This window comes from Neodiprion fabricii, chromosome 4, assembly GCF_021155785.1.
Source record: "Neodiprion fabricii isolate iyNeoFabr1 chromosome 4, iyNeoFabr1.1, whole genome shotgun sequence".
In the NCBI taxonomy this organism is placed as follows: Eukaryota; Metazoa; Arthropoda; class Insecta; order Hymenoptera; family Diprionidae; genus Neodiprion; species Neodiprion fabricii.
The window spans coordinates 39,517,879-39,541,983 of record NC_060242.1 but is presented as its reverse complement, the minus strand read 5'-3'; the positions used below and the strand labels follow the sequence as shown (position 1 = coordinate 39,541,983).

Below are 24,105 nucleotides of genomic sequence, written 5' to 3'. Positions count from 1 at the left end.
ACCTTCAAATATACGACACTCGGTTCGTAAAATTTCATTTTATTATGCTGTCCACTGCTCGCATGGAAAATAATGGGATGTTGTAATTAATCGACGTTTTTACAAAATTCTGCGATTGAAAACTAATTTGCAAATTTCTTATTACACATGCGCGCACAAAAAAAAATATCAAGATTCAGCGTGTTTATTGATAAATCGTACAGAAAGTTGCTAACAGATGTCGCTAGCGCTCGACGTTCCCGTGGCAAAAAGAATTTCTTACTTTGTCGTGTTTAAGGGGGGATATTGGACGGTATAAAATCATACCTCTTTTTATGAGGTTCTTGATTTATTATTTATAGTTTATATTTAAAAAAATATTCTTCGAAATTAACAAGAAAATGGCAGAATGGCGCATACAAGTAGCGAACGATTACGTTTTCAAGCCGGTCGCACAGATTCCTCGGTCAATTTTTATCCGATCTACTTGAAATTTTGACACAATCTTTAAAACCTGTTTATCGATTCGAGTTCGTAGCTAGGTTTTTGAATTTCAGCCCCAACTTTTGTGTACAGAAATTTTCTTAAAAATTTTTTGATCATATTTGTATATATTTGAAGAAACATTTTTTTTTTTTACATTTTGGCCACGAGATCGAACCCGAAAACTGTATTCTTAACTCTAAATTTTCTTCTATCCGTTACAAATTGAACAGTGATGTCAGGAGAAGCACCACCGCAAAACCCCTCGAGTTCGGAGTCGTTTGCTACTTATACGCGTCATGCCGCAGCATTGTTGTTGATTTCAATGAAAATAAATTAAAAATATTCTTGAAACGATAAATAACAAAGCCCTGAAACTCAAATCGCTTCAAGTGTTTTCATTTTCTTTAAAAAAAAAAATATCCTAAATACAGGTATGATATTAGACCGTCCAAACTGCACCTCTCCCCTTAAATTACCAATCAAACCTTAGCTTCGACAAGTATTAATCTTTCATCAAGATGGGATAATATTTCAATCAAAAACTAAATCAATTATCACTAAATCAAACGATCTTGTGTTCATTTAATAAATACACTTGAATTTTGAGCGCGTCTAAAGAGTTGTATCCAAGGAACAAGAAATTTTTTTTTTCAAACAGACATATATCCGAAGCACGAACCTTTCCATATCTCAAAAAGAGTGAAATTTCTGTCAGTCTTTCATGAATTTTTTTCCAACGAAACCCGTCGTACAACGCGATGCAGTAGCTGCGAGTCTGTAAAATTGCGATGAAATATTTGGAGAGTTGGCTGCAGGTATGCGTTGTAAGAAAATACCGCGTCAGTGGGCCGATAGTACAATGCCGCATATATATCGCTCTATAACATGTGTATCTTGGGACGTGAAATAAGTAAGGAGATACTGCAGTGTCTCAAAGTACACGCGTTGCGTGAAGGCAAATATTTTCCCTCCTCCTACTTCTGCTGCTGCTGTTGTTGTTGTTGTTGTTGTTGTCGCTGCCGCTGCCGTTGCACGCGTTTTGTTGTTCCGTCATTCGAATAAAAGGTGGTAGTAGGGGGTTGGCGTATTGTGTATCGTCGATTCTCCGACATCTCAAAATCGACTTCTACGAATCGCCCCGAGCTCTTCTTCATCGCTCGTGTATCCAATGAGTAATGAGAAACGCCCTTTCCTTTGATCGTTCGCCCACCATCACCGTCGGCAGGGTCTTTCCTGCATTTATACTATTATATACCATATACCTTCCACAAGCTGCATTATTATTCCTTGAACATCATTACATAGGTATACATATAATATACATATATATACGTATAGACGCTTCTAAAGTTTTACGAAGGGAAAAATTATTTCCATCTAACGCACACGCGATGCTTACTTTCTGTTTTTTTCTTTTTTTTTTTTAATACGATATTCGTGCTGTGGTAATTTTACAAAATGAAAAGAAAAAAAAAAAAAAACAACAACAAAATACGAAGACAAATTTTTTATCGCTCGTTCCTCGTCACCTTTTCTTTTTTCTTTCGCACTGGTGTCAGACTGGCGCGATTAAACATTCATCAAGTAACGATAAGCTATTCTTCAGAGACAGGTCAAATGCAGACAATCAACCTTTTTAATCCTGTCCCAGCAAAACGTCCCTTGAATGTTTAATTGTTCATCGGTTTTGACGTATTAATATTTAAAACTGAATCGAATTACCGGGTTTACTTCTTTGATCGTTCCACCGCGAGCTAATCTCATCAAATTTTACTTTGTTGCGTCAAGTTTTAACGTTTTATTCCGTTTCTCTCTTTCTTTTTTCTTTTTTTGTTTTTTTGTTTTTTTTTTACACGCGAGCCGTTAATACCGAATTCTTTCTATCTCGTCAACTTTTTCTAGCATTTTTCGCACCAGTCTGGAATTGCCTTTCACCTGCACAATTATCTGTAGCACCGTATCGTTACTCAAAATATGGATTTCGGGTTCCTGTCAACCATGCACTTAGGGTTTTAAGTGGGTAACGAAATTCTTGCGAGACCTTCGCCATATCGTCTATGGCTTTGAGATAATCTACCGTCGTAGATCTTCCATTTTTCTTGCAAGTGAACTGCAGCGTTCACGAAATTCTTTACGAGTCTTAGCTCGAGGTATGTATAATGCATATCGGCACGGGTGGCGATATTTTGTGTCGTGCGCACAGACGATACGCGGTTTTTGTTTTTTTTTTTGTCTCTATTTCATCCATAAGTCACGTGTCTCCAGGAATTGTATATTCCTTGCGAAGTAGATTCGTTCGAATAATCGCGAGACAGGTATGCGTGGCAAAAAAGCAATACCTCGAGTACCTGAAAACGGCATTTTGTCACTTCGAATTTTATTCGATCTCAAAGTTATCCAATATCATTCTAAGCAAGGTAAAAAAGGGAAGTAAACGATTATATTAATAAATATAAATTTTTGTCCAAATTCGATTGATAGCCACGGCTGATCGTATTTCTTCCAATTCTTGTTACCCAGATTTCTAAATTCATGGTTATATCTAACTCGATGGTGTTTGAATGTTTCACAAGTACAACATGTGCCCATAATTTTGAAACAAAGAAATCAGTCTTTCTTGGCTTGGTGAGAAATATCCATGGATAGGTGAAATTTTTCTAGTAACATTTCAATCATACGACTGAAGTGCAGCTGGAGCAGTTTTGAAGTGATTGCAAAACGTCGATTCGCCTGGTTGCACGTAGTTACGCGACAGTTTCTCCGATTGGCCATCTGAACTCTCGTTCCGGTAACTCAAACACCATTACCTGTAACACCGGCCCTAAGTTTTCGAAGAAGAAAAAGAAGAAGTTGAATAACAATAATGACGACGAAAATAGGAACGCGACTCAGTCGACATTACAGGAAACTTTACCACCACGCCTGAATCACCCTGTACAAACACGGTCAGCCGACCTGCGTTGCTTGTCTAACAGGCGATGATCCAGTTGGCGAATGCGCGATCTCCGGCGTAATCAAACGTCGTCATCACAAGAGGATGACGGGGAGGAGGAGAAGTCAGCAAACACGTCACCTCGGGGTGCGGAGAATTGCATTTACAGATGCAGGGAGGGTGCAGCCCGGAACGAAAATTCACACCGAGCGGTGAATCTCAACAAGTCTCTTGAAGCTTGACGGTAAAAGGATTTCCTACCGCCGCCGACTCAATTAACGTCGTGGTCCCGTAAGCCAGTCGGTTATGTAGGACACTGCACCATTACCTCCGCGCTTTTTATACGCTTGCTTTTAAAAAGAACATCCCATGGCTGCGGGCAATGAGAAAAATTTCAGTTGGCATTGTTTGTAGTAGAAAATTCTAGCAAAATGTATATTGTTACGATACTAGGTGCGGTTCAAATTTTGTCCAAATTGCAGATAGATAATTTGACACAAGTAACTATTCAGTGTAATCATAATTGTTGATACGAATTTTCTGGTTATTACTGGATTTATCAGCGTTTTGAAATCTTTTGAAACAAGAAATCCACATCCAAGCTATCGTTTATGATTAGGGAAATACCGAACTTACAATTAGGAATGCAGCAATTTGTTAAACGCTCGATGCGTGAACATCTTGTAGAAATGAAATGCCGAATAAAAAGTATTGATTTTCAACTGTACAACTTGTAACAGTATCACGACTAGAAAGTTATTTCGGTGAATTACTCAAAGTTCTTTTTGGTAATCTTCAGTAATGGTCTTTACCCATGAAGATCTTCCTGTTTAGGAGGGTGGATTGCGGGTTTTCCGGGGTGCAGATCACGGCACCGCAGCGGAGTTTGAGGAATTAATTGGGGCTCCGATGTGTGCATGGCTTTCCACCCTGCAGGGGATGAAGGGGGATCCAGCGTTGCAGGGTGCATCATAGCCGGGTCGGATTAAGACTCGGCATGAAAAAATGTTACATGCGTACTAAGCAGAGAAACCAAAAATAATCAGGTCATATAGTTTCTCTTAGCGATTAATTGAACAGAAATTGATGAAAATACAGCAGACTTGAAAGTACAACAATATGATGACCCAGGTTAGCTGTATATCTAAAAATCACGAAATCAGTGAAATTTAATTCCTTGTGACACTCGCAGTCGTCTTTTTTTCAAAGTAAAAACAAAAAATACGTCCCAAATTATTCTGTGTCTGTCGCGTCAGGTATATATAAAAAATGATTTTTTTCACAACCAGCTCGAAAAGTTCGATTTTTAAATCCGGTCGAGCGTGCGTAAAATTCCCCATTTCCAAGCAATGCGGTAAAACGACGTAGGCGCATGCGCGTAACTGAAGTGCTCAATATTACTCACCAGAGCTTTCTTCGGCGCACGTGCACTTTCGTATAACTCAATTTTACGCACCGCTCCGCTGCTTCTCAAATCGAACTTTCGTTCACAGATTTTGGAGAAAATAGCGTATGTCACACGTGCCGATGGACGATATTTGACTCGCGTTGTTACAGCGCTCGCCTTGGCTCGTGCGGCAAACTTTGTCGCAGAGATGAATTATGGGACAGGATTTGTTTTATGGCACACTTTAGCCTTTTAGATTTATCTATTACGATATAACAAGAAGCAGAAACTGATACAATTAACATAGCGTCTCTTTTAGCCTTTTATCGATGACGTCTCGATAGCTGTAACGAAAACGACCATAGAACACAGACAACTGTCTAGAGGGTCAACTCAGTCTTTAAAGTCTATCTTTATAATTAGCCTCTCTGTCTTTGGCTTATTATATTTCCAATAAACTTCATGCATATTATAAATTGCCAATTTTCCGCACTAGCAACACAATACACTAGGTATATTATATTTTTCAAGAAAATTCCTTTGTTTTCTTCCCCTTGCCGGTATTGAAGAAAATATCGTGTGTCACACGTGCGGATGGGCGATACCCGACTCGCGTGGTTACAGCGGGTTCACACTCATCGGAAACGGCCTACTTTCCGCACTGGTAACACAACGTGCCGTGTTACCTTCATGAAAAAAAAAAAAAAAAATACGAACTTAATGATTCCGTGTTTCCCTGCGTCAGACACATGCGAAATAGAATTTTTTTTTTTCTTCCAGTGCAGAGACTCGGCTCATCCTCGCGCTCCTCTCTTTCAAGGGCGTGGAGGAAGGAGTCCTGCGGCGCTTCGAGCCCTCGAGGCCGTACGTGCAGCGTCCTTACACATCCTTATCGCGCACGCGTCCCCCTCGTCGCCCCGGCAGCTATTTATTAGTAGTGCAAGCTGCGAAGATCGATCGAAATGGTCGCTTCACTCACTCCACACACCGCCTATTATGCTCAGGGCATGTGTATGTACGTCGGTGCTCTCTGCCCGTTTCTTCCTCGCTCGCTCCGCAGGCTGCCTTCAATTTCAATGGGCTTCTTCGTGTGCGCCTCGCTGATCCCGCCCTACGTGCGTATGTGCGGATCCTTTAGCCTCTCCGAGTCTCTTTCCTCGCCCGCTTTTCATCCCCAAGGCCGCCAGATTTTTTACTCCAACACCTCGGTGCTCCAACTTTATTACACCTTTAACCGGTTTTTGTTACTATATTTTTACGTAGAAAAAAAAAATAAAACAAATAGACGAATGCGATTTTTTTTATGCTTACCAGAAACTTCGATATCGATAATATTCATAAGATTTGGACACTGAATAGTTATTTGGAAAAATTGTTTTTTGCATTTCCTACAACTATTATTATCAGAATTTATTGTAACATTCCCAACTATGATTGCTGAGGGTGGCGAGAGAACCGGAAAAACAGATAATTTTTGGACGCTGAAAAATCAGGGTAAATTGTGGAAAGATATTTCTCTTATATTTGAGAAAATTGTTTAGATTTTATTGATAACGATTAACGAAAAGTCAAATAATAATTCGTTTTAAATGGAAAGAATAATTGTCCGATTTTAACTTCGATGTAACACATCTGATTTATAATATTACCACACGATTCTGTAGAATTTACCTTACATTATTGAAGCATGATAATTAGGTATGAATTGTGAAAATATGTCAGAGAATTCCGAGGAAATGAGGTATGGGAATTTTGTACTTTAATTTCTCTCGTCACTCTGCAACAATGTAACAAAATTGCATTTCTTTGATGTCATTTACTTCAGTTTTATACCCGCTCATAATACAACTAGCATCAATGATTCTCAAAAACTGTTGCGCAGAGATTAAAAATGATGAGATTCCGAAACATTTCTGATAGCGATTAGTTTATACTTATACATATGTAAATGGTGAGCCGGCTTGACGAAAGCTCGTTATTAAAAATTCCTTCTCGACAAGCCCGGCTTCTTAACACTTCACCCCCGTTCCCTTAACTCTATCTCGGATATATTATCGGTCGAAGCAGCGTCTCTGTATTTGGTACAGGTATATTCTAATATGAAAAATTACACAAGAAAATTATAACCTGTACATGATGTGTTACACCTTGGCGCAAACATGTTTTTGTTGTAAAACGGTTATTTATGAACGCTACGCCAGGCTGTATTAATCCGCCTGTTTATAAATACGTTAAATACAGGTAGTATTTTTACGTGAATTGATTCACTCCATATATCACGTGCAATTTTTTTTTTGTTTTTTTTTTTTTTTTCAGCTCTTCGAACACAGCTATAATTCTTCTTTTGCACATAGACAAAAAATCTGTCGTATGCAACTTGACGCAACTTTGGAGCTAGTGTAATGTCGAAAAAGTGACATGTGCGGGGAAAACAAAACGCACACCAAAAAAAAAAAAAAAAAACAGAATTATAAAAGTGGATCGACAGAAGTGGATAAAAGAATAATAAAAAAATTACCGACAGCGACTTTTTCTCCTCTCGCATCCTCCCATGTGTATTATATGGGTATATAGCTCTAATGTATTATTACATTACATACACGTACGTTCTTTATCCCGGGAACTTGTCCGTATTCAGGCGGATACCGGTATAGCGGCTATTAAATATACGTGTTATCGACGGGCTGTTAATACCGTTAATAGATATATAGGTCCATATTTACGGATATGTACCCTTATATATATAAATACTGAAATAAAACGGCTACGGGTGTAAAATATGAGTAAAAATTTATACGTGAAATTAGATCTTTCCCAAAAGCACGGTGCGCGATCACACAATTTCTTTGAAGTGAATCTTCTGTGATAATATTTCACAAATAGTGTGGAAAAAAGTGCAGTTGGATGTAAAAATTGAGTCAATAAAATTCGGTCCCGGTTATTTTTCTATGTTCGAATCGTGCCCCTACAAAGCCACTTTCCCGGAAACAATTTCTGCCCAGAGAAATGTACAGGTAGAGGCTTAAGTACCTGAAACCGGAAGTTATACAACGCGCGAGTAGATCAAGTTTTACGGATGCGGATGTATACGTACATGGGTATGCATTGTATCGGTTGATACAGAGCTTATACGTATATTGTGTAACGAAAGCACCGCAAGGAGCGAACAACAAGGTGGATGTGGGTCTATACATACCTACGTACGTAGGTTGGACCTTCGCGAGATACCGCGGAACGCTTCTCGGGAAATTGTTGGGTCTACCCGTGTAGGCGTGTAGTTATATACGTATAAGGGATGCCCACGCAAGCTCGATCATAAAGCTTTCAATCCTGACTATAATCTATTATATCAGGATCTCATCCGTCTGTATTAGTCCACTTTTATAGATTCCTTCATAGATTCGTTCTTTACTCGTACTTGTCGGAATTATTCGTGTGTCTGTTTTCTCTGAATTCAAATTTTTGTCATTCGATTGTTTTTTTTTTTTTTTATTTTTACTATGGACCGAAAATCGATTGGGAAAAAGAAGCGGAAGAAAATAAAAAGTAAGGGAATAAATTTCAAATTCACGTACGATTGGAAATTAGATCGTTCACACGGGTTTAGGGATTGTATGTAAAACGATAGTGTTAACCGAACCAGGCATGAAAAATTGAAAAATTCAATCGAGCAAGCTGAAGAGTTAAAAAAAAGAGAACAAACATTGGTGACAGTTTTAACGAGAGCAGAGGGTGAGGGTCAAAATACAATAGAAGGTTCGCAATAACGAATTTTTGGAGACTGCGAATCTCGTGGAATTTCGATATGAATGGCGAAGTCGAAATACAATATGCATACATGTAAAATGGTAATTTGTTGAAAATATATAATGTGAAAATGTGAAATACGCAGAAAAAATATTGACAAATAATTCTCTTTTTCTTCTAAACTTTAAAATTCCGTAAAAAAAAAGATTTTCCCATCACTAAAAACGTCGTTACCTGATTTTTCTACATTTTCCTTCTTCCCGCGTAGAAAAAAAAATACAAAAAAAAAAAAAAATACAGAAATGCACTTCTACGTTTCGAAAATCTGTAAATTAGATTTCTACGTGTTTAAAAATCCGACACACGTCGATACCCTGAATCCGATTACCTGATCAAATTTGTCTAAATCCAACCTTTTCAACCCCACTAGAAAACGACAAAAATTTCATAATTCATAAAAAAAGAAAACATCAATTCCGAATCTTCGACGAATCGATCCACCATATAGGTACATCCATACATCCATACATCGCGATCCTTACCAACGTAAACATGTCAGTTCCACTTTCCGTGCCTCAAGCTGCACGGAACAAGTGCAGTCGCAGTCAGAGTCGCGTGAAAAAACGGCGTATGCAGAAATCGTCGATTCCGGTGGTCGGCGGGGAACGGGCGAGAGGTTCCGAAATCGGGTATGGTGGGGCGAAAGCTCAAAGCTTCCCAGGCGGGCGCGGGGGTTGAAAGTGCGCAAGCTCCGACCCGGGCCGGACATGCGCGTTGCCGAGCAATTCGGGGCTTTCTTTGCCCGGCGCGCGCGATCGTTGACGGGAATGTCCAGCCGCGCAGGAGCCGTTTCGACCTCCTGCTCCCCCCCCCCGTCATGCTACTCCGTTACCGACGTCGGCCGACGGAACGTCGCGCAGCATTGCCCAACGTCGACGACGTTTCAGGGCCCGTGTGCCGCAGTACCCGTAGGACGACGGGATCCGTCGGCGTGTTTACCGCGGCGTTGAAACCGCGTCGTTTTTAACCAGCCGCTAAACTGACCGTTTTGGTGTGTTTTTGTTTTTTTTTTTGGTCTGTTATTGTTCACGCCGTATCACCAGGCGAGAAATTTTTGACACGTTGTTCAACGATCCGTAGATTTGTGGATTTAGTTTTAACGTTTCGGAAATTCGCGTGATCGATATGTCGCCCGGTTGATTTTCTATCTTGGTATTCGGGTTTCCCCGATGTTGTAATAAGGAAAATAATAAAGAAAAAGAAACGAAGAAAAAATGTGTAAATCCGTTTGTGAAACGAATTGTGACGATTTTTTTAATCGATCGACAAATTGTCGGTGAGGAGGAAAAACCGGTGAATTTTAAGTTAAATATACCGGATAAGACCGTTGAGTTCATGGTGTCTGATTTCGAGATGTAATATACGTGCGTCTACTTTGCAGACTCCGATCGATGAGGCGCGGGTGGTGTTTTTATTTTTTCGTTACGTGAAATGTGTCGTGGGATCGGTCTCGGCGACGTCATGATGCCGATGATTGCTTACCCTGTGATTCGAATTTACTGATATATATAAATATATATATGTATGATATACATTGTGTACGTATACGTATATAGACAACGTCATTGAAGGGGGATATTAAATCTTCGAGTATGATGTCAGCCCGGTTTACTTGCCTCGCTTACGTCACTCTGATCCTCGTCACGCTTTTGCTGATCCTCGTTGCGCCAGGTTAATGCTCTTTATGTGCCCACCTTTTAACCTCTTCGATGAATGTTCGTGTTCTATTTTTTTTTTCTTTTTACGATTTTTCGCTCTTTTATGAATTTCGCGAATTACGGAATTTTCGATAAGCTCGGCGATCAGTTGTCTGAAAGTGAAAGTTAACGAGACAAAGACGAACGTTAATAGTCAAAACCCAATTACCATGTGGAAATTATTATTAAGCTAACCGTTCAGACGTGCGATGATTAAAAACGAGTCGACGATGTTGGAATTTAGCTTTATTTATTCCTCTAGCTTTTTTTTTTTCTCCACCTCAGTCATGGGGCTGATCAATAATTTTTCGAAAGTCGTTGCGGAAAGATGGCAGTTTTTAAATCCGATGTGCAATAATTATCAGGGATTGTTCAAAGTTTTGCGTTATACAAAGGCATTTGATCGCTTTATACGGTTTCGAATTTCAGCAAACGCGATAAAGGAAATGGCGATAAAAAAAAATAAACCGGTGAGAAAAATTAATTTCCTCAAGACGATTCGTCAAATATTCTAGGGATTAGTGTAACAGATCCATGAAAAATTTGAGGGCACGGGCCGTTTGAAATGACGTTTTATAAAGATCGGTGAAATATTTTTTTCACAAAATTTGAGGTACATAATTAAATATTGTGTTTTATATTTTCAGAAGCGAATGTACGATACACCGAACCGCGATGAAATATTGATAAGTTAATCCACTCGAACCGCGATTTGGCTTCCGATTATCGGCCGCGACGAATCGGTGTTTTCTAATCCGGGAAAAGGCGATGTAACACAAATGGACAGGCGAATTTCGTTGTGTTCTAATCGTGCGATTATCGTTATTGGATAAAAACCGGCTAACGAAAAGCGGGATTTATTTCTTGCCGATTTTTCACTTCTCTTTCGCCTCGATCCCGCGTGTCAAGGATTTTCAGGCTTTGGATGATTTCCCATTTTTCTTTCAGAAATCGGAGCGCTCAGGATGACGGCGCTGCAGATACCGGAGCACGTGGTTTTCAATCAGACCGTCACCCTTCAGTGCAATTTCAATCTCGATCGGGAATTCTTGTACTCTGTGAAATGGTACAAGGATGGCAACGAATTTTACCGATACGTTCCAGGCGAGACTCCGCCTGTCCAGGTCTTCGAGCTTTCCGGCGTCTCCGTCGACGTGAGTTCGCATTTCCGATTTTCGTTTCGCATTTTGTCAGGGAAGTGGTCACACACTTGAAAAACTTGGATTTGTCAGGGGATTTTCTAATTTGGACGTAGAAAAAACTGAAGATATAAATAGGAATGATTTTTTGTGATATCAAATTTACTTGTTTTTCCTCTAGGAAACAAATCGGCTTAAACTTACTTTTTTGAACATTATATTTTTCTTCGATTCGAATTGAATTTCAATTAATTAATAGAACTGAAAAAATTTCAGGGGAAATTAGATTTTAGCTCCTGGAAAATCTGGAAATGTTACGGAATTTTTTTCTCAATAATTTTTGCCCACACTGGTCAAGCATCTAGAATTTTCTCAACGAGTTCGGCTGGCCAAATGACAATACCTTTCATCAAAAATAAATGGGAAATTTTAGAAATCGTTTGAACCCCAAGTTCCAATTTTTTATTTTCTCATTAGAACCTCAAACATCGGAATCGGGATTAATTCTCAGTTTGAAACCTAGCAAACCTCAAAATTTTTTAAAGCTTCCAATGAATTTTAAAATTTCGTCTTGGGAGAGTAAGAGAAAATTTTCCCGTTGAAAAATTTTAAAAGTGAATAAGCAGGAATAAAACGATATTTTAACCATGCGACAGAAATTATTCTGAGCGAATTCGAACAACAGAACTTTAAAATATCGCGACAATTAACTCAAGAAATTCTACAATGTAATTATAGAACGTTCAAAATGATTGAACTCCGGTGTTTTCGATCCGATTTTAATGTTTCGGGCCTATTTTCTGCACCATAAAGATCGCCCGATGAAAAATTTATACCGTTTATATATTTATAACGGAATGGCAGAAGAAAAAAAAAAAAAAAAACTATTGATATTTGTCTCATCAACTTATTCTTTGTGCAAATCATACAATTTGATGAGTATCATTGCAGTATAGCAGTATCTTATTAAAAATTCTTATCATCGAATCGGAAATACATTTTCTCTCCCGCTAATGAATCGTTATATACATTATACGTCATTTTGTACATATATGGCATATATATGTATATATAAATTATACATATGGCCATAATGTGCACATGCACGTAACGTCCATTGCACATGCAACCATGCAGCGTGCATTCATTCAATTTGATAGAAAAAGCTGAACTAATCGCTCCGCATCGTTCATTTCCGGTCTACATGCGTTAACCCGCATCAATTACAGCGCTCCGCAACCTGCGGCGTTCTTTTTTTTTTTCTTATTCGTTTTACTGTTCTTTGTTTAACTTTTATTCCACAACCATTACAATACTTTATATCATCTATTGTTGTAAGCACTGCAGGCAGATAATAGAAAACGCTGAACGCAAGTATAAAAAATGGAAAAATTGCAGAGCGGTGATGTAAAATGTATTGCATTATAAAAAAAAGGGAGAAAAAAAATACCTGTGCACATTTTTTCAATCATAAATATAACTCGCGTCGTATTCATCGAATATAAAATAATTATTTTACCGGATTTAATTTGCAGGCTACATTGACTGGGTCCGCTATTTCCCGAAAAATACCATATTTTTTTATATTCCTCTATAAGGACTCTAAAACTGAAGGTTTCCCCTAAAGCAGTCAATTTCCCCCTAAAACCACTCTATTTTTGCCAGTCAGTTACTTTTTTGTCATAAATTATAATGGACTGAAAAAATCAATTCCATGGTTGGGAACAATTTTTATATTCCGAAATTCCCATAGGAACAAACAAAGAATACACTGAATTTCAAAACACCCTTATATTTCACAAAACCATCATTTTTACGATTTAATTCAGTGTCGTTATCTACGAAATACGTTTGCTCATCCCAAATTACGTTGTTCCAACATTCAGTTGAAAACATAAACATTGTACTCAAGCGTTGAATTAATTTTTTCAGCACATTCAAGGTTATGAAAAAATAAAAAAAAAATAAAAATTAAAAAACATCGAAAGTTTCAATGTATATCAAATTCAAATTCGAAAACTTTTATATCTGCGTGGGATTTTTTTTCTGTACTGTGAACATTTTTTTTTTTTTTTGTGGTGCAAACAGGTACTAAAACTGAAAAATATGGGAACACCTCCCGTGTTTTCCCCTAAAATTACCTGGCCTAAGCACTGCGAAGCCTTTAATTGTATGCGAAATATATTCGTTGTACAAAAAATGCTGCATATTTTTTTTAAATACGATTATATTTCCAATTATAATATATATACATATTTATATATTTTTTTATAATTTGACCAGATCGCAAACTCTACGGAAAAATCGCTCGTTTTACGCAACGTGGATTTGTCGAGCACTGGACGATATCGCTGCGAAGTTTCCGCCGAAGCCCCGTCCTTTCAAACTGTATCAGATCACGCGGACATGGTGGTCGTAGGTGAGTGACAACAATAAGCGATTCGCGTATAATACGTATAATTTACATACATATATCTCGAATTTCCAATCTTGGGCATTTAAAAAAAAATTCTACTAACTTTTTTCATAATATTCCGAGGAGCGAAAAATAAAAGAGGCAAAAAATTCGCGTAACATTTGTCAAATTGACTTAGGTGTCTTTACGATTTACGGGGGGGAATGGGGCTCGAATAACCTGCAGTGATATTTTTTGAGGAACTGTTACACTGCCGGTGTGTTAGAAATGAATTTTTCAATAAGGCAATTTTATTACACCAGTTTTACTGCAGCGTGGCCCCGTCTATTTTCCCTTTGTAAATGAAAGGAAGGGGAGGCAAATGAGGATAACGGGGAATAAAAGTCTTCTCTCGTATAATTCATACCAGATTAAATTTTTCCGTTTAAAACTATTCACATCATGCGTATGATAATAATATATTCGCCTTTTTATGTGCATAACTCTGTATGTAGGTACAGTTATATTCGTTTACAGGTTTCCAGTGGCTAACTATTTTTCTGAAATTAAAACTGCAACGAGTTTCCTTTCTAATCAAATTTCATGTGTCTATGACTAGCGACGCGAGTCACGGGAGAAACAAACGATACGTTGATCATAGACACGTAAAATTTATGTACAAAGAAAACTCGATTCAGTTTTGATTCAAAAAAAAAAAAAAAAATACCGAGTCACTCGAAGCCTAGTAATGAACATTACTGTACAGTAAAATGCATAAATGCTTTAACCTTCCGGCAAACTTGTTTTCGGTCCGCAATAAAATGCGACGTCGATTTTATACGAATTTTGCGACAATGTAACCAATTTCGTCACGTCAATTGCATCGCCAGTCATTGTCACATAATTGGTATAGAATTGAACTCGCATTTTGTTTCGGATCGAAAACAAGTTAGCCGGAATATTAAGGCATTTATGCACTTTATTAAAACATCAAATCGACAAATTTTACACACTTAATTCATCGTTCGTTGTATTGAAAATGGCGTATTTTTTTTTCTCTTTATTTCTTTTTAATAAAAATGTGTGTAACAAAATTTGCAAAAATTGCGATTTTCACCTGCTGAAATATAATGAAATTGATAATTATCTATACCCATACACGATACATATATTTCACTCATCACTCCATTTCGTGGGAAAATTATTATCGCCCGCGTGAACCAAAGTTACGGATTCGCTATTTGCCGTACGATTACAAACACTTAATACCGTTCTCTTTGTTCTGTTTCCTTTATTTTTTTTTCAACTTTTTTTTTTCCACATCCGTTTTGCACGGACAATTGAACAGTTCTGCCGAGTAAAGGACCCCACATATCCGGAGGTCGTTCACGTTATCAGGTTGGAGACACGGTCAGGCTCAACTGCACTTCTGCCCCATCGAAACCTGCAGCCATGCTGACTTGGTTCATAAACGGAGAACCCGTAAGTGTCGTAACAATTATCTTATATATACTATGAGTTGCTGTACCTACTGCAGCTGATGCCTGATATATAATACATTCCTGTAATATGGAAGTGACTCGCGTGAAGGGTTTCACGAATTTTGGAAAGGAATTAGTGTCTCGAAAAATTGGGCATTTTTTCTTACAGTTTTATATTTTATCCTCGTATAATAAATACTTAAAGTTTACAATCGCGAGTTACTTATAATATTATTATAGGTCAGTAACCAAAGACGAAAGTTTGGACCTCGTTTGGACCTTAGGGGAAAATATCGACGTTTTCCAGGGTTATCTAGTGAAACCTTCTTGGATACGGAAATTTGGATTTAAAAAAAATATGTCAATCTAACCTCAAAATTACGCTCAAGTCCCAATTCCGATGATTGAGGTGCTATCGAGATTAAAAAAAAATTGGGACTCATTTGTTCCTCAGAAGTCTCAGTTGCGATATTCCTGGCTTAGACCTCAGTTAATCACTGAGGTTGTTTTTCTGGAATTTGGCTAATTCGAAGTTGGAACGATTGTGAGTGTGATCGAGACATGCGAGGATCTCGAGGTTGAATTGCGATCTGGAATTCTTAGAACTTGGCGGCTCTGTTGAGTCAAACTAAGCTGCGAGGATCGGAAGGGTGTAATAAGTGAGACATAAATTTGATTCGTTATGCCTGAGTTCTAAAATTTCGACTAGGGATAATTTCATTATTCTATGGCGTAAATAATCGTGCAATGAGCGCGAGACGTAAACGAAGCGTATCATGAGAACAACTAACGGAACTATAATGAATGCGATGGCGCCTTGAAACAGTGTACATATAGGTATATAATAGTGCCTAAAATCGGGCAACACCTGCTGCGAATGAAGTTCGCTAAGTGTTATGCGCAAATTCGATATAATAACGATTATCGCTGTTCCGTATTCGCGCGTTAACCCAGATGGAAGGAACCGTTTGCCTCATGATTAAAGTGATGGACGAATGGATGGAAAAGGGGGATAAAGTCGTGAAAAATATACTTTTCAGCCATCGTACGAGGGGAACAACGAAACGAAATGATTTCAAATTGTTTTCGAAATCGATGTAATCCTGCAGGATTTTTTTCGGAGCGATTTATGTTCGAACGGACAAATTGTTTAGATTCATCTTCGGGTGATTTGATTTGACAATTGAAATATCGTAAAAAATGGATATCCGCATGGATATGATGATGTATACATGGTTTCCAATATCATGGAATACGTACAATATAATCTTAACCTCGTTGTTTCGTGTTTTTGTTCCCTTTTTCGTCCCGTTTTTCCACGATAAAAATTTTTTTTTCCCAAAACCTGCTTCGAAAGTTTTATTTCCGAACCGTGGGGTAAAACGGCGTGGGCGCATGCGCACAACCGAAGTGCTCAATTTTACACACCAAGGCCTTCTTTGGCGCATGCGCACTTCCGAATAACTTCATTTTACGCGCCGCGTCAATGAGCGCAAATTACCTAACCTCAATTTGACTCGCTGTCAGTGGCATCTGCGTTGCTTCGCAAATCGAACTCTTCTTCACAGGCATTGGAGAAAATAGCGTGTGTCGCGCTTGCGGATGAGCGATATATGACGAGACTGAAGTTAGTAACGTTAACGTATCGAAACGTTGCAATAAAAAAATTAATATTTCGTACCTTCGTTTATATATTTAACTGAATACATGAATTGAATTTACGAAATCTGAATTTGTCGACGCTGTATTAACTTTGATGTGCTAAATTTCAGATAATCCTAAAGTAGCCAAATAACGACTTTTTCTAGAAATGCATCGTTACAATAACGTTACAAACTTAAGCCTGATGATATCTGACTCGTGCGATTCGCGTAGGTAAGTGTACCAGTTATTGACCCTATCCCAATTCTTGACCTTTTTTGGTTGTATCTGTTTGATCCTTAATTCTAGAATAACCAACAAAAAAAAAAAAAAAATTGGAGTATCCAACATTCCAGCAACTGGTTTCAGTCATCGAGAAATTAACAATTTGTGCCATAAATTTATAATTTCGTAAAATACAGGGGTCAATAATTAGGTCTAAGCGTGTCAATAACCGGTGCACTTACCTTGCTCGCGTATTGGTCCGATCGCAGCAAACTTCGCGCTCATCAGAAATGACCCACTTTCCGCACTAGTAATACAATAAACTATTTCCACAGGCGGACGCGAAGTATTTGAAAGGTCCTCCTCACATCACGGGCGTCGATGATAGGGGATTGGAAACGGCGATGTTGGGTCTGCAGTTTCACGTAACGCCGAAACACCTGAAGCGTGGCGACATGAATCTCAAGTGTCTGGCCACAATCGCGACGGTATATTTGCAGAGTAAGGAGGAAAGCGTTAAGGGCGTCGGCGTACCTGCACCGGGACATTCTGACCCCGATGATCGCAACAACGCCCTAAAAGCCCCCGAAAGTAGGGAAACTCGGGCGCAGAGTCACACCCGCAACGATCTCGCCCACGGTGAGTGCCTTTTTCTTTTCTTTTCTTTTTTTTTTTTTTTCTTCGACTTTTCCACGAATATTTATGGGGATAAAAGATAAGTGATGGTCCGGCGACAAGAACCATGTTCCCCGTAAAAGTAATCCTTCGAAATATTTTCTTTGGACAAATTTTTTATTCTTTTTTTTTTTTCTTCTACTCCAGCAGTTTTTCTTCACCGTCTTTAAATTTTTCACCCCTAGGAATAAAAGTATATAATAATTACAGTAACGGTGTGATAATGAAAAATAAAAAAATTACGAACTAATTATTAATTTTCGCGAAAGAGAATGATGGTTTTTTTTTTTCCTTCCCTTACTAATTCGTACTTTGATCGGTGACGTAGTTTTTTGTTTATTTATTTTTTTTCTTCTTCGCGTACTAACGATTTTTTTTTTTAATTTTTAAATGTCCAGGTTCCAGCGGTGAATTCGTTGCGGACTGGTTGTCATTTCTATTGCCAGCACTGGCGGCGATCTTTTTGACACGATAATATTTACCGCTGCACGTACTTCCGTTATACGTACAACATCGTGCCGGAGATATGATACATAAATATAATATGTATAATAAATACATGTCAAAGTGAATCACAAATAATCGTTAATATATAAATCACGTAAGTATAATCTATAAGTGCAGATACACATTTATATATATATATATATATATATATGTATACGTATATGTATATGTATATGTATATATAAAAATAGGTACACCATTATTTAACATAATGTATAGATATATGAAAATGATCAATACATACTTTTAAACTGTGTTATTATGTACCTATACATATATACACAGAAATATAAACATCTTCGATGCGATCCCCTCACGAAGGTTCGCGGGCTTATTTTGAGCCTGTAAAAAAATAAAAATAAAGATCGAAGCTTGAAACTTCTGTATTAATATAATACATAAAAATATATGTATATGTAATATAACTATATATTACGTAGATATATAGAAAACGTGTATATGTATTATGTTTATACGAGCATTATACATATCGTATATTGATATGCATAAAATATTCTGCAATAAGCTCAAAGGAAAAAAGAGAAAGAGAAAGACCGCGCGCACACACACACACGAACACACACACACACAAAGAGACACTAGAATTTGAATACCTAATCAGCTTGAAATTTCGCTCGACGCTTTACAATTTTATATAGGCTATTAGGAATCTTCGAATGCAATCATAACAAGAATAATAACAATAACAACAACAATAGTAATAATAATAATAACAATAAATAAATATTCGATAAGAATTTAACATACGTACGATATATACGTGTAAAATATACATAGTTCAATATTTTGTACATAAATTTGTATAACGCCGTATACATATTATTACTTGTAATATCTATTTAAAGTATAATATACACAGGCAATTATACGCGTTTCCTCGCTTTACATAAACAGAGAGAGAGAAAGAGAGGGAGAGAGAGAGATGGAGAGAAGTGGGAAGATAATTTATTTAAAAAAAACGACGAAAGTCAAGGAAATTGGGATAATACGATAACTTCGAAGTGAGAGACACGTTGAGACCTATACCTATAAACGTACACTTTACGTATCGACCGTCCCATGTAACGTCGTCCGAGGTCAAGTGTCGATGGGTTTTATATTCCATGCATCACATTATGCGATATACGTGTAAGGTAATATTTTGCACATCGCGGAATATGTTGACGAAACGAGCGGATATGATGCCTCGTCCGAAATTGCAGTGAAATTCGAATCGCGAGCCGCGGTATAATTATTTATTGATTCGGTTTGTTGTTATTATCGTTATTATATCGTTACCTGTATCATTATCTAGTATTACTATAAACGGCTAACGAGCTCAATTCCACCAACATGTTATACCCAACAAATACGTGAGAGGAAAATGTCATGTCATAATTTTTTGTTTGGTATAAGAAAGAAAAACGAGAAAAAAAAAATAAATAAAATAACAAACAAACAACTTTCTAAAGCCTGAATCCAATTCTTTGATTCGCGCAAGACTTCCCGCGTTTTCAGAACAATTTCTATCACCGCAACGCGAAAGGTTTTCTGCAATTGTAAATAAAAAAAATTACGAAAAGTCGTTGCAAAAATTATTGCCAATTGTTCGGTAGATTGATTGACTGTCGTATTGTTTGAAGATAATCAAAAGAATTAAAAAACAAAAAAAAAAAAGATTAGAAAACGGTTAATGTGATTTTGTCAAAGTGAAAATCTAGAATATATCCATCTCGCCATCTTGTGGATAATAATACTAGACCGTTGTATTATCGATTTTGCACGAAACAGCTGAACTCATTTAAAGTTTTTTCTTCTTGTTTTAATAGCCTCCCATTACAGCGATAAAATTACATGGCTCAATTTTCTTCCTTATTACAATTTGCGTTGTACATGCCAATTTGCCTGCACTCATTCTTTTCTTACACATACCTTTACTGTATAAAAATCCAAACGTCGTTTGTTCCCGACTTTATACCGAAACGAAGTAAATATCTTTATACCTACACCTGCGTTACAGTTTATATACACATTTGCGATAAAGTTTGAAGCTATATATATATGTATATATATATATATAGTATGTAATAGATTATTTTAGTTAATACATAATGTTATAATGTATATTGAAATTTCTTTTATTAAGATGTCGAATCCTCCGCTGAGTTTGTAATAATTATCATTACAAGGGTGATACTTTTGTTCCTTCTCAAACTTTACATTCGTTATGAATTATTAATCATATAATATAACGTTACACTGGAGGTAGAAATATATAATTGAACGGTGATCTGACTCCGTACTTTAGGCTATCATATTTAGAAAATATGTTAAGTTATATCCTAACGGTGTGTTAAGAGTATATATTGAGAAAAACTTTCACAGCGGAATGAGGATTTTCATCGCTAATAACTGTTATCATCTCCGTACCAATTAAATTACAATTACTACTGTTATCGTTCTCACTCTGAGCTGCAAGTACGTGAAGGAAAACAACAAAATTTTTTGCAAAAATCCACGCCCTCTGTACTTCATAAACTACGGCTAATGTACAATGTTATACATGCAGACGAAGCGGAAAATCCTCATTCGGAAATTACGTCAGTATTATTTTTTCCGTAGAAATATATAATACATGTTAAAAGCGTCGAGGTGAATGCTGATGAAGTACGCTGGAGTTTTAAATATATATGTATGTTATTACGAATGTATGTATGTACTACGTATGAATGTGAACGATGAAAATAGGTCGGGCGTGGAATGGAACTTATTTATCATAATATATGACGTATGTATAATGAAAGGGCGAATTCGGTGGGGAAAAAAAAAACGACGTCGTCGCAATTGTAAATATGTACATAATTTACAGAGTTGTTGTTGTTGTTGTTGTTGTTGTTATTATTATTATTATTATTGTTATTGTTATTATTGTCATTATTATTATTAAAATTAAAATTAATCGACTAACTGAATTATTAATTCAATATACATATACGATTACGTACGTAAAATATAATGTTTTTATTATCCTCATGCCAAAATGTATCGTTGAAGATTTTTTTTAATTACACGAGATGCATCTTACATCAATTAGTTGGCCCGTTTTACATACAGTTAGCAAGGCGCAACTATTGTACATAGTGATTAAAATCGTCTAGACACATATCTGTTTTTACGCATCGAAATAGTCACACAGAGAAAAATTTCAACTGTTACGGTAACTAGAAAAATTGAGTAAAACAGGTATCGTTGAGAAAACTGTTTGAATATTGTTGGAATTACGGAAAACGAGGCACGCGTAACGATTTTGCGCTATCGTCGGTCCTTTTTTGGTTATTGCAACGCTGAATCAGTTTCCGAGGTTTACTATACTTTTTTGTTTAAACAAGGCATTAACGTCAATTTATTCTTGCACGAGCGTTAAATTTTCGCAATAGTTGCAAGAAAATATAGCAACAGTGATCGTGATGAGAAAGAATAGCAACGGATACCAGACTTTCCGGTATCAGCTAGAAAACTGATTTTCATTTTCTACCTAGAACTATATTTTTCGATAGCGGTAAAAAATGAAAATAGTTAAGGACCGAGCGGTAATCGAAACTAAAAATTTCCGTCAGTGCATCCTAATTGTTTTGCTCATTCAAATCGATTATATATAGTTTCTTTATATATTTTACGTTACGCTACGAGTATATACCGTATCTGTATACTTTTTGAAATTAATATATTCGTATCATCTGGCATGATAATAACAATAACAACGATAATAATGATAATAATTATACGTACATATATAGGTGATGAATCTAGGGTAAAATTAAAACGAATAGCATACGTATAGAATATCGTCATGGTATTATAAATCTTTACGTGGATACACGTATCATAAGTGTTAAACCACGCAACAATGCCATGTAATGCGTGTTAATGAACGGTAATTAATGTACTTTGTATAATCCAATAATCGCAAGTGTTGAGAAGCACTCAATTGCGGGATGATTTAATTACTGGTAAACGCGCCGATAATCATGTAAAGTTAGCTGGTTGATCGCTGGTGTGATGTTTAATAAAACGATTATTTAACGCTCGACTTGCGTCGATCAAGTATCAATATTTCCGACGCGTGTATAATGGACGAAAATCATTCATGCACGTACGTAAGTGAAGAAGAAAAAGAAGAAGAAGAAGAAAAAGGGAAAATCGAGCTCCACAGCGAATAATTATCATGTTGTAAGTTACGATAAAATTTATTTATTCATCTATTTTTTGACTAGATAAAATCGTGGTAGATTTATCGTTGTGTCTGGCAAATATCTTAATTTTACATTGACTGGTTGTTAAAATCACAGAAAGATGTAAAAGTCAGAGGAGAAAATAGCAGCGTTTCGTTTGTACAATTTGAATAATGTGATCTTTGGAAGCTTGTATGTGCATGATTACATTTATATAAATATGTAACTTGAAAACTAGGATATCAATGTGTAAGATAATTGATCAGAAAATTACGAGAACTGCAGGATGGCAAAAGTTAAAAAATGCAGATTGAATGTGTTACCGTCATATAACGATTTGTGTGGAACTAAAATAGTCGCGTATCAACAACTTCATCAACATCCCAGCAGGCAAGGAACCAGGATGCGATGTATCATTTATAATTCGCGCATATCTGAACAGTCCTGTTATAATTATTATCTTACCAATCATACACATATTATTATATATGACTAAAAATCATGTCGATTGACAACGTGACGTAATTAATAAACTAATTTTTATCCAAGGAAAACCTTGATTTCCCTAATGTTTGTAAAGTAGGCAGAACGTATCCCCTAAAGAATTGCAATTCAAATCTCATGCCATTGTCAACAATTTTGAAACAATTAAAAAACAACTTGCAAAAATAATTTTACTAATCTTTCAATTTTCTAAACAATTCAAGAAACTGACAGACGAAGGAAATACAAACTGTGACGAAAAAAAAAATAAAAATTTCACCGAAATCGCAATGGATTATTGTAAGTATATGGTACAAGATTGAATCCTTTCCCTTCATTCTCAAAATAAATCGAATCACAATAGTTCGCGCGATTCTCTAGCATCCGGTTAACAGACAGCCGATAACCGGAAGTTATCGACAACAAAAGGTATGTGAAGAGAAGAGAAATTGGATAGCGGACCGAGGCACCAGATGGAGCATCGCGACAGGCGCTGCCATTCGGAAAGGTGAAAATAAAATACCTGGTGTAGTGAAAATGAAATGTAAGAAAGAAGAAAAAAAAGACTATCATATACAAGAGCGGCCATGTTAGATCAGAGCAGATGTCGATGCGCGGTTGCGGCAGCGTGGCACAAGAGCACTGTGTTTGTTTTCACGATGCAATTACAACAGCTGAGCAAATTGTCAATGAGCTTCAGGATAGAAATATAACGTTGGTGAAATTTGTTGAAAGAGATGAGATAAGACGTGCAACAGAGAAAAAAAGAAAGATAAAAGTAAAAAGGATTCTACTAAAAGAATAAGGAAAGAAATTGTTGGGCAGAATTTTTCAGTTCTATCGAATTTTCTTGTTTCGCGTCTTTTTCAGTCAATGTAGATGGAAATCATACGTTATAATGGGGTGGGAAAAATTATTTAATATTTTATTTTTATACGTTTTAGTGTAAAATGCATTACTGTGTTAATAAGACAGGAGGCTGGTTTGCTTCAAGATTTTCCATAATTAGTACGTGGAAAACGAGATAGCTGCATATACT

General features: G+C 36.8%; 1 protein-coding gene across 2 annotated transcripts; it reads left to right on the top strand.

Annotated features, from left to right (window-relative positions):
* The first annotated feature begins 9,429 nt into the window (after nucleotides 1–9,429).
* Nucleotides 9,430–21,666, top strand: LOC124180419. Of its 2 annotated transcripts, XR_006870257.1 has the most exons (7): nucleotides 9,430–10,262; nucleotides 11,237–11,442; nucleotides 13,711–13,846; nucleotides 15,171–15,304; nucleotides 17,505–17,808; nucleotides 18,243–18,526; nucleotides 20,403–21,666. XR_006870257.1 is itself a non-coding variant. In XM_046565898.1 (6 exons), the coding sequence occupies exons 1-6, from the start codon at nucleotides 10,184–10,186 to the stop codon at nucleotides 18,317–18,319; spliced, it is 936 nt and encodes a 311-aa protein (XP_046421854.1). In that variant the 5' UTR covers nucleotides 9,430–10,183; the 3' UTR covers nucleotides 18,320–20,062. The 2 variants fall into 2 exon arrangements, 1 of the variants encoding a protein (XP_046421854.1); XM_046565898.1 differs by lacking the exon at nucleotides 20,403–21,666 and having other exon boundaries at nucleotides 18,243–20,062.
* The last annotated feature ends 2,439 nt before the right edge of the window (nucleotides 21,667–24,105 follow it).

Coding starts and splice junctions, on each gene's coding strand:
- LOC124180419 (XM_046565898.1), top strand. CDS start 10,184: ATGATGTCAGCCCGGTTTACTTGCCTCGCTTACGTCACTCTGATCCTC. Junction 11,443..13,710: donor TTTCCGGCGTCTCCGTCGAC/GTGAGTTCGCAT, acceptor TAATTTGACCAG/ATCGCAAACTCTACGGAAAA. Junction 13,847..15,170: donor CGCGGACATGGTGGTCGTAG/GTGAGTGACAAC, acceptor ACAATTGAACAG/TTCTGCCGAGTAAAGGACCC.